At 38.4% G+C, this 17,746-nt stretch overlaps 3 protein-coding genes across 3 annotated transcripts; 1 reads left to right on the top strand and 2 right to left on the bottom strand.

Annotated features, from left to right (window-relative positions):
- The first annotated feature begins 681 nt into the window (after positions 1–681).
- LOC145948004 (uncharacterized) lies at positions 682–7,086 on the top strand. Its single transcript, XM_083057769.1, has 8 exons — positions 682–694; positions 3,919–4,136; positions 4,737–4,985; positions 5,321–5,455; positions 5,617–5,817; positions 6,299–6,540; positions 6,625–6,784; positions 6,941–7,086. The coding sequence occupies exons 2-8, from the start codon at positions 4,073–4,075 to the stop codon at positions 7,084–7,086; spliced, it is 1,197 nt and encodes a 398-aa protein (XP_082913895.1). The 5' UTR covers positions 682–694; positions 3,919–4,072.
- Positions 7,087–11,610: 4,524 nt separating this feature from the next.
- Positions 11,611–14,529, bottom strand: LOC145948003 (uncharacterized). Its single transcript, XM_083057768.1, has one exon. The coding sequence runs from the start codon at positions 14,527–14,529 to the stop codon at positions 11,611–11,613; it is 2,919 nt and encodes a 972-aa protein (XP_082913894.1).
- Positions 14,530–14,591: 62 nt separating this feature from the next.
- LOC145948002 (uncharacterized) lies at positions 14,592–16,400 on the bottom strand. The gene has a single exon (XM_083057767.1). The coding sequence runs from the start codon at positions 16,398–16,400 to the stop codon at positions 14,592–14,594; it is 1,809 nt and encodes a 602-aa protein (XP_082913893.1).
- Positions 16,401–17,746: the final 1,346 nt, after the last annotated feature.

Below are 17,746 nucleotides of genomic sequence, written 5' to 3'. Positions count from 1 at the left end.
ACGTTCATCGGATGTCAGCCACAGGATATTCAATGGATCCAAATCACATCCATTTTACGTTAATAAATCCATATGTAGAGCGACACAAATTTAATCGAATATTTTGTACAAATAAATCTATTTTTCGATTTTTATTACGCGTACGACGACTAAAATATATCTCTGTGCTCCGCTATTTTTGTTTTAAATTCAAAAATCGATTAAATATCGATATCCGGTTCAAAAACTCTAATTTTGAGAAAAGTGTAGTCTAAATAATAAGTGTAATTTTCTTTAAAAATAATATATGAGATTATTAACACTTATATGGTTAATATTTTAATGCGTACGACAAATTTTTTATGTTAAAATAGGCTGCAGAATAGAGAGGTTCTCGAGTTTCTAGAAATTCTTCATTTTATAGTCAATCATTATACCTAACAAAACTTGTACAATACATGAAATATCACCTAAGTCTGTGTTACATTTGAATATGTGAAATAATATGTGAAATAATATATGGCGCGATTTCCATATATTGGCGCCACTGATTTCTGTACTATAGAGATCAGTGATTAGCGTTTGTTTAATTCCCGCGTTTTTGTCTGTGATTCTCACATGTTCATGGTGCCTGATGGTGCCTGGTATGCTTTGTGGCCTTTCGCTGAATCGTCTCGGGCGAATTTTTATTTTCTTTATGCTGGATTCTTTTCAGGTAAGTGAATTTTATTTATGATTTAATTTATGTTCATAATAATGTTCGTTAATAATGTTCATAACTCACATATATAATTAATTTAAGTATATGTAAAATGTATTGCGCTTTTTTAGAGGTTATGATAGGTTATGAGATGTGACATGATCGAGCTGCAAAAAAAATGTGTTTTTGATATCCTTCTTTAAAGAAATCTTTTCGCAAACATAATTTTATTCACATTTTGTCTATAAATTCCGAGGTCAGACGACGCGTGCAGCAAATGTATATCATACGTATTTCGTATACAACATGCATGATTTATATTGTAAGAATAAATATTCTTCGCATAGACTTTTATTCTTAATGTCGACGATACATGGCTATGTTCTCATCAAAAAAGTTTATCAATATGGAATTCCTTATTGTAGAATAGGCTTGTTGAAGTCAGAAAATATTATTAGCTACATTAAATATAATTCAGTTCCTAATTCAGCTACATTAAATTCAGTTCCTAAATTTAAATTAGTTCATTAAATTTATTTGATTTGTTTTACATAAAAATAATCTTAAAAAATATAAATTTTATGTATATATAAATGAAAAAAATGAATGTTTTTTATGGTTAAACGGCATAAGCAAATAACTTTACATCACTTTACATCGAATCTTCTTTTCATCACCTCAACAATTAGTCTTTTATTTTACTTTCGTTTATCTTATTTATCTTACTTTTGTTTATATCTTATTTATGTTTATCAACTTTGTAGGTAAAATATAATCATGCCAAAGAGGAAACCAATAAACACTGTGTCAACTCGTCACGTTAGAAGATTAATAAATAAAAAGACTTTGTTTCTTCATCAGTACTTTTTAGATGAGCACAGATCTTCGAATTTAGACAGTAAGGAAGAAAATTCGATAGCTTCCAACATAGTTTCGAATTCATCGTCTTCAGCTAAATATTCAAACGAGCAAATATTTGATGCACATGTTAATGAGGTAAACATTGAAGAAGTGTCTTTCTACTCAAGTAACAATAATAGTTCGGAAGAAACTGATTTAGAAGAAAATAATTCTGAAGAAAATAATACATTTCAAATTATTACTGAATATCACGAAAATGAAGTCGTGAATATTAATCAACAATTACAGAAAATTGAATTAAAAGTCGGTCTTGCAAAGTGGGCTGTAGAAAGGAACATTTCGCATTCCGATTTATCAGCGCTTCTAAAAGTATTAAAAACCGACCCTCATAATTCGGATTTACCAACTGATCCGCGAACATTATTACAGATTCCGAGACATACAAAAATTAAAGAAATGGCACCCGGATTTTACTGGCATTACGGCTTAGGTCGTAGCTTAATAGATTTTATTGAACAGAATTCCAAAATGTTTGTTGAATTTGAAAATACTATTTCTTTGTCTATTAACGTCGATGGGTTACCATTGTCTAGATCTTCAACCAGTGCACTATGGCCAATATTAGGTTGTCTAATCGAGTATAGCATTGTTTTTTTAATAGGCGCATATCACGGAAATTGTAAACCGAGCGATGCTTCCGTATTTTTAAAAGATTTTGTAACAGAAGCTATTGATATTGTTCGAAATGGTTTGATTCATAATGGAAAAATATATAAAGTTGTCATCAAACAAATAATTTGTGATGCTCCAGCAAAAGCTTTTATTTTAAATGTAAAAACTTTTTCAGGGTACTCTAGTTGTACCAAATGCTGTGTAGAAGGTAATTTTAGAAAAAATAGAGTATGTTTTCTAAAAAACGATGCCAGAAGACGAACAGATAAAGACTTTGTAAATCAGACGGATGATCATTATCATTTAGGACGTAGCATCTTGGCAGATATTCCTAATTTAGGTTTAGTAACAAATGTAGTATTGGATTATTTACATGTAATCTGTCTCGGTACAGTACGAAAAATGCTAAATGACATAGTTAGTGGCGAATTGCAGGTTCGTCTTCCTCATATCAAAATTGAACAAATATCTCATCGTTTGATCGAACTCAGATCGAGTATTCCCATAGAATTTGTTAGAAAACCAAGATCGTTAAAATATCTTGCGCAATGGAAGGGTATCGAATTTCGCCAATTTTTATTATATACTAGCCCTGTTGTGTTCGAATCAGTACTTAGTTCGAGTTTATATAATCATTTTATAAGTTTTAGCGTTGCTGTCAGAATAATGTGTTGCCCAAATTTATGTAAACAGTATTTAAATTATGCACAACAATTATTGAATCATTTTGTGCACAGTTTTAAAATTATATATGGTGAACATAAAGTTTCGCATAACGTGCATAATCTTATTCATATGCCTGATGACGTTAAAAACTTCGGTGTACTTGACTCCTTCAGTGCATTCAAATTCGAAAATTTTATGCAATATTTAAAAAAACTTGTGCGAAAATCAGATAAACCTTTACAACAGTTAAACAATCGCTATGCAGAATTAAAAAATATTTTACATGCATCCAATACAAAAGAAAAGCAACGGATTATTACACCTAGAGTACGTAATTTACACACAAATGGTATTCTTATTGATAGCTGTGTAGATCCGCAATATAAAGAAATTATGTTTAAGGAATATGTATTGCGATCTAATGATAAAGCTAATAGTTGCTGTGGGTTACGACAAGGAAATATCGTATTCATTGAAAACATTAGCTTCAATACAGAAATTAATGAATTCGTCATTATTGGTAAAGAATATGAAGAAAGGAATGATTTTTTTAAAATTCCATGTTTGTCGTCTATGCTTGATATATATATAGTTGGCAAATTATCTAAGAGAAGATGGTGGCGTATATCTGATATTTGTCAAAAATTTGTACGTTTGCCTTATGCACGAACGAATTATATCGTATTTCCACTACTCCATACTGATGATTAACTTTTTTTGGTTATTTTTTTATAATTTATAATTTTTAAATTTATAATTAAATTTATAATTTAATGTCTGTAAAATTGTAATGTAATTTTTTGTTATAATGTAACTTTGTTTAATTGTCGTTAAATAAACAAAATCTCAATTGCTCTAAAATATATTGCTCTAAAATATATTATTAGATAAATCATGCGTTAGGCACATAAAAAAATTGTTATGCTAACAAGGTTCAGTTCAGACAGCTCAATATCTGACGTTTCTTTATATTACTCGTTTGATTCGGTAGCGATTGGAATGTCACTTAATATTATTATTACTTTATTGTTTAACAGCAGCACCATGAAGGACGACTCACGAAAATACTACGTCGTTCAATTTGACGACGGAATTCAAGTTATTCCTGAAAATTAGTTTGTTGATGGAACTCGAATAAAAGCATACTGGCCAAATTACACTAACTTCAAAGCTTACGATAAGGCAGTTGAATCAATGCAAAATGTTGACATTGTTAATTGGACACAAGTCGCAGTACGTGAAATCATAGCATCTTCTGGTAAATATAGAAATATATATGTTTATAATGTTTGATATAATATATAAAAGTTAAATATTTATATAAATAAATAAAGATTAATATATAAAAAAATATAAGTTCCTATTTTTAAAAAATTGATCTTAAGTCAAAGCTTTCACATTATTTATAATCGGTTCTTATATTTAAGATCGTCTTAAGTACAATGATTAAGATGTCAAACCACTCACATAGCCGTATTAAGACATTACATAAGACTCTTGAAATAAGAACGATCTATATATGAATATCAGCTATTATTATCTAAAATCAAATTTGCATTATCACTTGATGCATCACTACTACACCCTATAAGATTTGTCTGAAACAGTTTTTTTTAAATGCTTAGCTTTAAAAATATTTTTCCATTTCCAGACTATTTAATAACCTGGTATAGTAAATTCTATAGTTTTTTATTGTAGATGCCTTATGTCAAGTGTACAAGAATCTAGAAAAGAAATTGATTACCGAATTTATTGCTTTTGCAATGTTTTGATTATTAGAATATCAATACAGAATTTTTTCACAATACTATAAATATTTCATCGATGCATGTTTCATTCTATACTACACTATTTTCAGATTCCTTTCAACGTGCGAAAGAAAAATTAAAGAGAGCAGAAATAGTCACAGATGTAAATACTGATACCGACGAATTACTTGCAAAGAAGCGAAGAAGAATTGCAGCAGCGAAACGTTTAATCAGTAGTGATTCAGAGGAGGAAGATTCGTTTGCTGAACTTTTGCCATCATTCCCGCGTCAACCAATTGCGCGACAACAAAGCTGTGGAAATAATTCATCTGCACATTACAGCAAAGGGGATATAAGTTGTAAGAAAATTATATTTACATTAATGTTGCTATTTACAAATCGATTCTAGATAATTGGACGCAGTTATGCAATATGGAACCAATCACCAATTTTTTCGATTTCGAGATTTTTATTGCAAATTGTGTCTGATACATTCAAATGTATCAGGTACAATTTACGATAAACATCTTGAAATAAAAAAAATGGTAGTTGGTTCCATATTGCATAACTGCGTCCAATTTATTAATTAAAAGCGAAAGAAATATTCTAAAATATTCCAACCAAAGCACTGGTCAACTAAAGTAGATTTGGCAATTTCTAGCATTACATTTTTTAATTGTCATTAATTTTACAGCTAGAGCATCATCTCAACAATCATCGCTATTGCAATTGCAATCCGAAGAACAGGACTATTCATTTCATTCCAATCTTTCTCAGAATAGTAGATCGTCAATAATAAGTAAAAAAAATACCAATAACATATACAATGGTAATTTTTAATAGTTAAATAATTTCAAATTTATCGTTTGAAATGTATTGTAGTTACCAATTACTCTATATAATCGAAATATTGAATTGTTTTTATCCTCCTTTTAATTGGCTTTAATCAAAATATTAATTATATTTTATTATATTTGTTATTTTTTTCAGATATTTTACAATCGCAGACAATAAAAAAGAAGGGAGTTAGAGATCTTTCGCGCTCAACCGATTTCATACAACGCAATAACATTTCTTCATCTGATTCTGAAAACGAGTCTAGTTTGGCACAATTTGCTAAGAATGTAAAAGAAACTGCACATAAATCTTCACCATCCATTGCGCAATATGACAAGCATATGCAAGTGGAAAGTAAGTCATAATTTATATAATAAGTTTGTTTATACACGGTAATTTGAAACAACCGTTTGTTTTTAAAATGTATTCCTGACTTAATTCTAAGACGATTTTTCCTTTATTAAAATTTTGTCCGAAGTTTAGTTTTTAAGTTATAAAAAGAAATAATTAACGAATTACGGGACAAGTATGAGAGATAGACAGGAGCGGCGCAACTCATCATCCGATATCACGTGTAACAAACAGCTGATCGTAACTATCGTAATAACACGCATCGGATGATGAGTTACGCCGCTCCTGCCTACTCCTCGTACTTGTTCCGTAATTCGCTAATTATTTCTTTTTATAATTTAAAAATTAAGCTTCGGATAAAATTTTGGTAAAGGAAAAATTGTCTTAGAATTAAGCCAGGAATACGACATTTTAAGGATAAACGGTTGTTTTCAATCTTGTATGTATTATATTATCAGTAATTAATAGTTTTGCATGCTTACAGACGATGCCTCATTCAAAAAGTACATTATAAAAACTTTAACGGACATAAAATATAAAGTAAACATTATTATTGCCAATCAAAATGATGAACGAAACGTATGTACCTGTAAAAAAAATCAAGCAAACGATCAAAATGAAGAGGCGGGAGAGAATCCGTTCATTTCTATGTTTCCGATTAAAAACGACGAGGAATTACAAACATTAGAGAGATTCTTAATAGATGAACAAAATCGCGCAAAATTGGTAAGATATTTGTTAATTTTCATCTATTTATGTTTTTGATGGTTTAGACAAGTGTATTTATAATTATATAATAATTTTGCACAGATAAAACAATTACAAAAACTTGGTGGCCAAAGTGCAAAACACACTGTACAAAACATGTTAAAAAAATGCATCGCATTAGAATTAGCGCAAACATTTAGTTGGTTTGGAAGAAGAAACAAAAAACAATTTTCTGAACTGCCCTTTTGCACAATTGTAACAGGTAAATAAGTTAATTATTATAATACACTTCCTATTATTGAAACTGAGTAATTATTAGTTTATAAATGTTAATTAATTGGTGATAGATTTAATATATTTTTTTTAATTTGATATTTTACTAAAATTTAGTATTAAAACTTGTTCTCTTATTTTTCAGATGTAGTTCAAAAACATTATCCCGATGCTACAAATACATTTATTTGTACTTTCATTAAAGAGTGGCTGCGTCGCGCGCCTGAAAAATGTGGTAAACGTGCAGATGAAGAAGCAGCAGTTGAGCTTCGTGCAAATGATAACGACTAGTCTTATCGTAAGCAATATATATATATATATATATATATATGTGTGTGTGTGTGTGTGTATATCTACATATATATATATATGTATACACATATATATACCAAAGATAATAGAATTAATATTTTTGTTATTAACTCATAGATATTATTTGATAATTATAGTTTGGCCAAGTGCTTTTGTGTCACATCAATATAAACCAATTTTGTTAGAATAACTGTAACATTTTTTTATTATAATTAATAAAATAATTATTTAGTTTATTTTTATACGTTTAGTATATGTATAAAAAAGTTACTTATTATTAGAGTTTTGCTGTACAACAATGTATGTTACATATTATACGTATTATGTACAAATTATATTATAGAGATGGTAAACAGCACAATTGATTAATAATAAAATTAATTTTAATCATTAAATGTGTTTTTTTATAATAATAAAAAAATGAAAAATTAAAATATATTTATTAACTTGTCGAAAATAATTTATTTTATTCCTATATTGCACCACATTTACTCTGTAATAAATACCAGATTGATTTGTAATTTACAAGTTCAAAAACAGCGATTGTGTGTATTTAATAATCTTGAATTTGCAGTCTGCTCAAAGGTGGAATTTTATATAAGGAATTATTTAATAAAACGTTAACAAAAGTTCGGAAATCGTTTTATAGATTCTATGCCATATGTGCTGTATAAAATGGATATTCTAAAATAAACATCTATTTTTAATGATTATGTTTTTCAGACAAACCGGAGACCAGAGATTTGATTCTTGAATGCATTTGTAAGAGATACGTATGCGTAAATTCCATTTTTACAGAAAATCTACAAGTTTTGATTGGCTAAATAGCCAATCAACTTTTACAATTTTTCTGTAAGGGTAGAATTTGCACATACGTTTCTTTTATTAATGAATTCAAGAATCAAATCCCTGGTTTTATGGATGTTTGAATTGGACATAAATCGTAAGGTATTCATTTATTGAATGTCCATGAGACATTTGAATTGGACATCCATTGGAGGTACTGTATTTTCATCCACTAGATGTCCATTGTACGTCCGAAGGGCATCTAATTAGTCCGATATGGATGTCCATAGGATATCCGTATTTGTTTACCAGATGTCCATAAGACGTTCTATGGACGTAAATAAGCTGGACATTGGGACATAATATGTACGCTCCATGGACAGCCAGCGGACGTATACGGACATCTTACGGATATCCATGTTAGACCAATCGTACGTTCGTCGGACGTTCAATGGACATCCATGTGCTATGTGGGTATGTACACTGCTCGTACAACAATTCGTTATCCGCGTACAATTCTCGTCGCAGCACCGATTGCGTTTCATGGTTTGCCGAACAACTACAAAATTTGGCGCAACGCGTAAAGACTATTTTAACCACAAATGTTCCTATGGTAAATTTAACATCTGACGAGTGGGAAAAGTTTCACAGCGCAACGCATTGTTACATTTGCGAAAAATCGTTTGCGCAAGATGATACACGCGTACGCGATCATTGCCATCTGACCGGACGATACAGAGGTCCCGCGCACTCAAATTGCAATCTAAATTATAAAGAATCTTTTTGTATTCCGATAGTTTTTCACAATTTATCAGGTTATGACGCACATTTCATTATCGAGGATATAGCTATAGCGTTTGAAGGGAGCATTGAATTACTTCCGAACTAAAGAAAAATATATATCATTCACAAAAACTGTCAATAGTACCAACGATGACAAAGATTGGAAAGCTTGCATAAAATTACGATTCATCGATTCATATAAATTTTTCACGACAAGTCTCGATAAATTGGCATCTTTTTTGGATAAAGACAAACTCAAAATTTTACATTCGGAATTTAAAAATTTACCGATTGAAAATTTCAATCTATTAACACGGAAGGGCGTCTTTCCGTACGAATATGTAGACTGTGTCGACAAGTTGCAAGATACGTGTTTATCGCTGCGCAAATCATTCTACAGTTCCTTGACCGGTGACACAGTATCCGAGACCGATTACGCGCACACCGAGAACGTCTGGAACCGATTCTCCCTTCGAACGCTAGGCGAATATAGCGATCTGTATTAAAAAATTGATCTCTTGTTATTAGCAGATATTTTTGAAAATTTCCGCGACACTTGCATCGCGAGTTACGGACTCGATCCTGCGTATTATTATACTCTTCCCGGGTATACATGGGACGCGATGCTAAAACATACAAATATTACGTTTGAATTGCTTACCGATATCGACATGGTTATGTTTATTGAACGGGGTATACGCGGTGATCCAAGTCAATGTTCCAACAGATACGCGCATGCTAATAACAAGTACATGCAGTCATATGATCCATCGAAACCATCGTCGTACCTTATGTACTTCGATGTAAATAATTTGTATGGATGGGCAATGTGTCAACCATTGCCTTATGCCGATTTTCGATGGATCGAAGACGTTTCAAACTTTGACGTTAACGCGATCGCTCCGGATTCGCTCACAGGTTATATTCTCGAAGTTGATTTAGAGTACCCACAAAATAAACACAACACACACATTGACCTACCGTTCTGTCCGACGCGCGACAAGCCGCCCGGCAAGCGGGAAGATAAGCTCCTCGCGACGCTATATGACAAGAAGCGTTACGTCATACATTATCGCAACCTGCAGCAGTGTACACGTCACGGTCTTCGTATCGTAAAGATACATCGCGTATTACAATTTACTCAATCCGCATGGCTCCGCGATTACATCGAACTCAATACGAAATTTAGAACACAAGCGAAAAATGATTTTGAAAAAAATTTGTACAAAATTGATGAACAACGCGTATTCGGTAAAACTATGGAAAACGTTCGAAATCATGTAGATGTAAAATTATTGACAAAGTGGGACGGACGATACGGTGCGGAAGCGATGATCGCGAAATCAAATTTCCATAGCAGGAGCGTCTTTTCGGAAAATTTAATCGCCGTTGAATTACGTAAACTAGAAGTAAAATTTAACAAACCAATCTATGTTGGCATGTGCATACTCGATATATCGAAAGTGTGTCTGTACGAATTTCACTATGAGTACATGTCACCGCTCTATCGTGAAAGATGTCGGATAATGTACACCGACACCGACAGTTTAATATATCACATTGAGTGCGACGATGTGTACGAGAACATGAAACGCGATATCGCTAGATTCGATACGAGCGATTATCCAATTGACAACGCGTACGGTATAGCGCATGCAAACAAAAAGGTGCCAGGCTTGATGAAAGACGAGAATAACGGCGCGATAATGACCGAATTCGTCGAGCTTAGAGCAAAAATGTACGCGGTGAGGGTGGACGGCAAAAAAGACACTAAAAAAGCAAAAGGTGTCAAAAGTAATGTCGTAGCGCGTAGTATAACATTCGACGATTATACGCGGTGCCTGAATAACGAGATTGAAATGACACGTCAGCAGTCATGTATTAGATCGAAATTGCACGAAGTGTATACCATCCGCGAGACAAAAATTGCTCTAAGTCCGTACGACGATAAGCGGTATATTATACCTGATTCGACCGACACATTACCATGGGGACATTACCAGATACCCTTATAAAATATAATGTAGTATAATGTGTGTGTGTGTATGTGTGTATGATATATTGTTATGTAACATATGTGTAATATATTGTAACGATTAAAGGAAAGGATGTATTAATAAAGATTTTGTATTTCATATATTTCATGTATATTTCATATATTTTATACGTTGTACACATTATATTTTTCTTAAAATAAATAGTCTATATGAATTTGTTAATATAGTTCACTAGGGTGGTGGTTAAACATACGAGAAAAAAGCTACGTGAAATTAATAGAAAACGATCAATTTATTAAATCACTTTCAACAAACTTTTGTACACGAGATAATCGAAGAAAGAATAGATGGAGCGGACACTGATATCAGTAAAGCGCGATGTTTATCGTACGAAGGTCGTGAAACGATTAACCGAGGGTTTTGCCGCTTGAAAGAATACGAATATAACATGTAATCGAGTCAGCTGTTTTGAACTGGGAAGTGAGCGTGAGGGGCGCGCGCGGTAAGACGCACGAGGCACGAAAAACCTCGTAAACACGACGGGCGCGGGATATATAGGTATATACATAGAGTGAATACAATACGCGAGCAGCTGATTTTGATTTAGTGAGATGTAAATGAGAATTATATGTGAAAACATGAATGCAAGCATAATGCGAGAAGAAAAGAATACAAGAAAAATTCTTAACATTACCGCCCGCCTCAGGGGCGTTGTAACGTCACTGAGCACAAAAACAATGAAGAGCGATGAATAATTACAATGAGAATGCGATACAATTGAGATTTTGAAAGATGAGATGAATTAAAAAAGAAAGAGAAAAAAATTAAGTTGCGACGGGGAGCGGAATTAATTTAACAATCGGCCGTTTAAACTCAGACGCGGAGGTGCGAACCATAACGACGCGTACGCGTCCGTCGTTTCCCGGATGCGTAGCTGTCACGCGCGCGAGAGGCCACTTCGCGGGTGGATATCGTTCGTCCAAGACAAGAACAAGATCTCCGATTTGTAGCGGTCGTGTGGAGAGATGCCACTTGTTCCGGGTTTGAAGTCGTTGGAGATATTCCGTTGACCACCGAGACCAGAATTTATCCATCGTTTGGCGAACAAGCTGCCAACGGGATAGCCTTGATGTTGGAATCTCATATAGTGAGGCGGCTCTGGTAGGACGATGATTGGCTCGCCGATGAGGAAATGCGCTGGAGTGAGCGCGCTGACGTCTGCCGGATCGTCGGATAGCGCGCAAAACGGTCTGGAGTTGAGCACCGCCTCGATTTGAATAAGAAGTGTGCTGAACTCTTCATAGGTCAGCACGGTGTCGCCGATGAGTCGCCTCAGATGGAACTTCGTAGACTTTACTGCGGCTTCCCACTTGCCTCCGAAATGTGGAGAGGAAGGAGGGTTGAATCTCCACTCCGTTCCGTCAGCGGCAAGCAAGTGAGCAAGCTCTGCGACTTCTCGAGATGCGGAATCGAAGAGTCGTCGGAGTTCAGCGTCTGCTCCGACGAAATTCGTTCCGCAGTCGCTGATGAGGGTCGTACAGCGTCCTCGTCGTCCAATGAATCGGCGGTAGGTGGCGAGGAAACCTTGCGTCGAATAATCCGTCGCCAGATCCAAATGTACTGCTGAAGTGGAGAAGCAGACGAAAACGACGAGGTACGCTTTGTATGACCTCGACGCTCGACCTCTCCAGGTTCGGAGAGTGTAAGGTCCGGCGTAGTCCACTCCAGAGGTTAGAAATGGGCGCGTTGGTGTAACTCGTGATGATGGAAGAGACCCCATCATCTCTTGCGCAGTTGCAGCGCGATGGCGAGCGCATTTGACGCAGCGGCGTATTAAAGCGCTGACTGGAGCGCGTCCTCCCAGGATCCAGTATTGTTGGCACAGCGTGGCTAAAACGACTTGGATACCGCCATGGAGACTTCGATCGTGAATATCTGAAATAAGAAGACAAGACAACACAGCATCGCGAGGAAGGATCGCTGGATGTCGTCCGTCTGGGTCGAGAAGTGAGTTCTTAAGACGTCCTCCAACACGAAGGATTCCATCAGCGTCCACGAATGGAGCCAACTTGAGAAACGGATGAGATCTCGGCAGTGGCGTTTTAAGGGTGCACACCTCAAGCTCGTGCGAGTAGTAGGCTTGCTGGGTGTGTTTTATCCAAAACGTTCGAGCGGTGTGGATCTCGTCCGGGTGGAGAATTCGAGAACAGTGACGATCGGTCCTTTTGCCTACTGCACGGCTGCACAGGATCCATGCCATGACATGAAGAAGTCGAGTGAGGCTAGAAAAACGCTCGATTAGATCCCAGCAAGAAGCAGGAGTACTTACTGCGACTGCTAAGACTCTGCGCGATCGTTTTTCCTCCATATTAACATCATCATCAATAGGAAGAGATGGCCACCCTACTGAAGGACCCTGAAGCCAGATAGGTCCACGCCACCACAGCTCGTGTGATTGAAGCCGCCTTGGAGAGAGCCCTCGAGAGATACAGTCGGCTGGATTTTCACAGCCAGATATATGATGCCATCGTGCGTTTGGTGCGAGCTCCTTGATAGCAGCGACTCGGTTGGCGACAAACTCCTGCCACTGCGATGGATGTCCGCGAATCCACGCGAGACAGACGCTTGAGTCGACCCACAGATGAGCTGGAACGTGTTGATTGTTGAGGATTGAGCGAACACGAGCCAGAAGACGAGTCATGAGAACAGCTGCTGTAAGCTCCAGCCTAGGTATTGTTTGCTTTTTGAGCGGAGCCACCTTGCTCTTAGCCACCAGCAAGGTGACCTTGGCATCTGCGAAATTAGAGATGGAGCGGATATATAGCACTGCTCCGAGTGCGTCCCGCGATGCATCTGAGAATCCATGAAGTTCGAGACCTTGGCTGCTGGATGATGTGCCGAGCCATCGAGGAATTGAAAATTCGGAGACTCCTCGGAGATCCTCATCGAAGCGCTTCCATTCTTGGATGAGAGATTGTGGCAGGGTATCATCCCATCCGAGATTTGATCTCCACAAGTTCTGGATGAAGACCTTGCCGATGATTGTAACTGGAGAGAGCCAACCGAGTGGATCAGAAAGTTGAGCGACGCGGGATAGAGTGGCCCTCTTCGTAAACTTGATGATCGGATCGGAGTTGCTGACTTTGAACTTGAAGGCGTCAGAAGCTGGATGCCACGTGAGACCTAAAGTGCGAGCCTCAGATTGCAACTCTCGAGTTGAGGTGAGCGCTGACGAGTCAGAGAGCTTCTGCAAGATCTCCTCACAGTTGGTTGACCATTTCTGCAGCGTGAAACCGCCCGCCTTGAGGAGCTGCACTAACTGAATGACTTTGGATTGTGCATCCTGTGGATTGTCGGCACCTGAAAGCACATCGTCGACGTACATGGCCTTGCGTACGATCTCCGATACCTGAGGAAAGGCGAGTTCCTCGTCCGTTGCGAGTCTCTGTAGAGCTCGCAGAGCCAAATAAGGCGCACAGGTTAAGCCATAAGTGACAGTCGTGAGCTGATAGCTTCGAGGCGAGTCGGTCGTGCTCCACAGGATCTGTTGAAATTGTCGATCTTCTTGATGTATCACGATTTGCCGGTACATCTTCTCGATGTCCGCGGCAAATGCGAAGGCGTGCGTTCTCCAGCGGAGGATGACGGCGTCGAGATCCTGCTGGAGCTTAGGACCAGCGTGCAGACAATCGTTCAATGACACTCCTGTAGAAGTGCGAGCTGAGCCGTTAAATACTACTCGCAATTTGTTTGTCGAGCTTGTTTCACGTAGCACTCCATGATGCGGCAGATGTATGATGGGCTGAGAAGATGATGAAGATGGCGTCATGTGACCCAGAGATTCGTATTCCTCCATGAAATCGGTGTACCGAAGGCTGCTTCACCTTGGATGCGTTGACGCATGCGAGCGAAAGAGCGTCAAGCGGCAGGTAGAGAATCGCCAAGATTGTTGTTTGAAGATCGGAAGGGCAGTCGAACTGTATATCGCCCTGTCTCATCTCGCGAATGTGTATTGCGAAAATGATCTTCGCAAGCCTGTTCGTCTGGAGTGAGGCTTGGAAGGATTGAAGGACGGATATCTTCCTGCTCCCAGAACCGTTGAAGAGCATCCTGGAGATCCACTTCTTGAGGTTGACAGCAAGAGACAACGTACGACGAGCGACACGAGGTGGCTTGAGCGTGGACTGGACCAGAAACAATCCAACCTAACGAGGTGTGTTGAGCGACGGGCGCGCTGAGTGGTCCACGTCGGATCTCGCCGAGCAACAAAGTACCGTACACGTCGGCGCCGAGGATGATGTCGATCGGTCCTGGTGACGCGAAATCAGGATCAGCCAGTTGCAAATGATTGAGATGACTCCACGAGGCCGTCACTGGACTTGCAGGTATCCGACCGGTAACTTTCGGAATGACGAAGGCCGACACGGAGAGTTCGATAGACGGATCGTAATGTGAGCGAAGCGTCAAGGCTACCACGCCTCGAGACGATCCGATATGCTGAGCGCCGACGCCCATGATTGGCACAGAAGCTCGAGCACGAGGAAGATGCAGCAGCTGGATCAAGGACTCCTTGATGAGCGATATCTCTGAGCCCTGATCGAGAAGCGCTCTTAATTTAATGCTAGCTCCTCTGGAATTCACAAGAGTGACACAAGCAGTCGCTAGAAGTACCTGAGTACGTTCAAGGTGAGCGGCAGCGGTGTGTGAATGCACAGCGGTCGTCGTAGAAGATCCTGAAGACTTTGAGACCGGTGCTGATTCCGTAGTCGGAGCGCTCGTTGAGGTACTTGCGACGGGAGAGACTTGGTTGTGAGTTGTCACATCACGATGCAGAAGAGTGTGATGCTGCGACTTACATTTCCGGCAGCGTTTAAGCGACCGACACTCATTGAGCCTGTGAGCGCCGAGACAATTAAAACAAAGCGACTTCTTGCTAACGATGTCTTGTCGCTCAGCTAACGACTTCGATGCGAAATCTGAACATGATGAGATGTAATGTGAAGCACCACAGCAGGAGCAGCTAGTAGAATTTACTACGGCCGCGTGAGCTCGGGCTGAGGTCTTCGGCTTCTGGTTTGACTTCTGCGATGCTGAAGTCGTGGCTTGAGCGCGTGATTGTACGGATTCGAGAGCGCGAACGCGTTTTTCAAGGAAGAGCTCCAGCTGATCAAACTTCGCGAACTCATGCGAAGTTCTTTGATCGAGCTCCCATTCTTCAAGCGTCCTTGCATCGAGTCGTCGGGTGATGAAATACACGATGATGACATCTCGTTGCTGCTCAGGTGTGCCGAGTGATTGCAAGGCTCCGAGAACTTCCTTTACAGTAGCGAGCATGGATTTGAGTTCAGCACTTGACTTCTGAGCGATCGGTTTGATGCTGAAGAGCCGATCGAGATACGTCGTGAGGATGACGCGTTTGTTGTCATATCGCGCTGTGAGCGCATCCCAGGCGCGTGAGAAATTTTCCGATGTCACTGGAATATTCGCAATGTATCGTGCTGCTTCGCCTGTCACTTGTGACTTGAGATAATGCAGCTTTTCGACCGCTGAAATATCCGTATTGAAAATCACCATTGACTTGAATAGATCACGGAAGGACGGCCACTCGTGATATTCTCCAGCAAACTTGGGCAAGCTGATCTTCGGCAATGCTCGACAGATGCTTGAATTTGGCTTAGATCCGCCGGAATCGTCTGATTTCGTTGTGAGAGTGTCGCGGAGAACCATGATATTCGCCCGAGATTGGCAGTAAGCCTCTTCGCAGGTTGAGTAGAGATCATCCATAAAATATGTATGCTTACTTATCTCTTCCGTCAAAGCGCCGACAAGTTTGTCATGGTTTTCGTAAAATCGCTCCCAGTTGGCTTAGAATGATTTGAGGCGAGTGTCAAGATAATGACGGTTGACCTTGTCACTTCATAGTTTCTTCACGTTATCGTAAGATCGAGCGATGAGGCCGTAAAGATTATTTTGTTTTTTCACAACAGAGCCGAAAGTTGCCATCGTGAATAACGAGCGCACAAGGTCACAAAACCACCGAAAAATTTAAACAATTTTTAACCGTCACTGATAGTCAAGCACACTAGAAAAGTCACTGTCGAGAGGTGTGCGAAAGGTGCAACTGTCACTGCACGATAGAGCGCGAGAGATAATGTATGAGCGCGAAAGCACCGCGAAAGAGAATGTATTTGAGCGCGAGAACGCGCAAGAGAAAATGTATGTAAGCGCGAGAGAGCGCGAGATATAGAGTATGTGAGTGCGAGAGAGCGCGAGATATACACTTGAGAGAGGCGCGAGAGAAGCGCGAGAGACACTGTATCCACGCACGAGAGAAGCGCGAGAAAAGCGTTAGAGACAATATAGATAAGCGCGAAAGAAGCGAGAGAGAGAATCGCTGATTGATTTTGATGTCGCGACGAACGATCGAAAATCAGCGAACGATTAGCATTCGCACTGAGATTATCAAACTTAGAATCCGGCTCGAAGGACCATTATTGTTAATATAGTTCACTAGGGTGGTGGTTAAACATACGAGAAAAAAGCTACGTGAAATTAATAGAAAACGATCAATTTATTAAATCACTTTCAACAAACTTTTGTACACGAGATAATCGAAGAAAGAATAGATGGAGCGGACACTGATATCAGTAAAGCGCGATGTTTATCGTACGAAGGTCGTGAAACGATTAACCGAGGGTTTTGCCGCTTAAAAGAATACGAATATAACATGTAATCGAGTCAGCTGTTTTGAACTGGGAAGTGAGCGTGAGGGGCGCGCGCGGTAAGACGCACGAGGCACGAAAAACCTCGTAAACACGACGGGCGCGGGATATATAGGTATATACAGATAGAGTGAATACAATACGCGAGCAGCTGATTTTGATTTAGTGAGATGTAAATGAGAATTATATGTGAAAACATGAATGCAAGCATAATGCGAGAAGAAAAGAATACAAGAAAAATTCTTAACAGAATTAAATCACATTGTCCTTATGTATCCAAGAATTGTGTGAATTGTCAAATCCCAGCCATTTCACGTAAACCTCGTCACCCCTCCTGCGCAGTACTTTCTC

This window comes from Prenolepis imparis, unplaced genomic scaffold, assembly GCF_030444845.1.
Source record: "Prenolepis imparis isolate NDT839.2.m4 unplaced genomic scaffold, iyPreImpa1.0 SCAF_210, whole genome shotgun sequence".
Taxonomy (NCBI): domain Eukaryota; kingdom Metazoa; phylum Arthropoda; class Insecta; order Hymenoptera; family Formicidae; genus Prenolepis; species Prenolepis imparis.
This window is presented reverse-complemented; position numbering and strand designations above follow the sequence as displayed.

Bases quoted from the DNA above. Each gene is read 5' to 3' on its own strand.
- LOC145948004 (XM_083057769.1), top strand. From the start codon at position 4,073: ATGCAAAATGTTGACATTGTTAATTGGACACAAGTCGCAGTACGTGAA. The intron at 6,541-6,624 runs GTAAGATATTTG...AATTTTGCACAG, and splicing joins AACAAAATCGCGCAAAATTG to ATAAAACAATTACAAAAACT. The intron at 6,785-6,940 runs GTAAATAAGTTA...CTTATTTTTCAG, and splicing joins CTTTTGCACAATTGTAACAG to ATGTAGTTCAAAAACATTAT.
- LOC145948003 (XM_083057768.1), bottom strand. From the start codon at position 14,529: ATGGAGGAATACGAATCTCTGGGTCACATGACGCCATCTTCATCATCT.
- LOC145948002 (XM_083057767.1), bottom strand. From the start codon at position 16,400: ATGGTTCTCCGCGACACTCTCACAACGAAATCAGACGATTCCGGCGGA.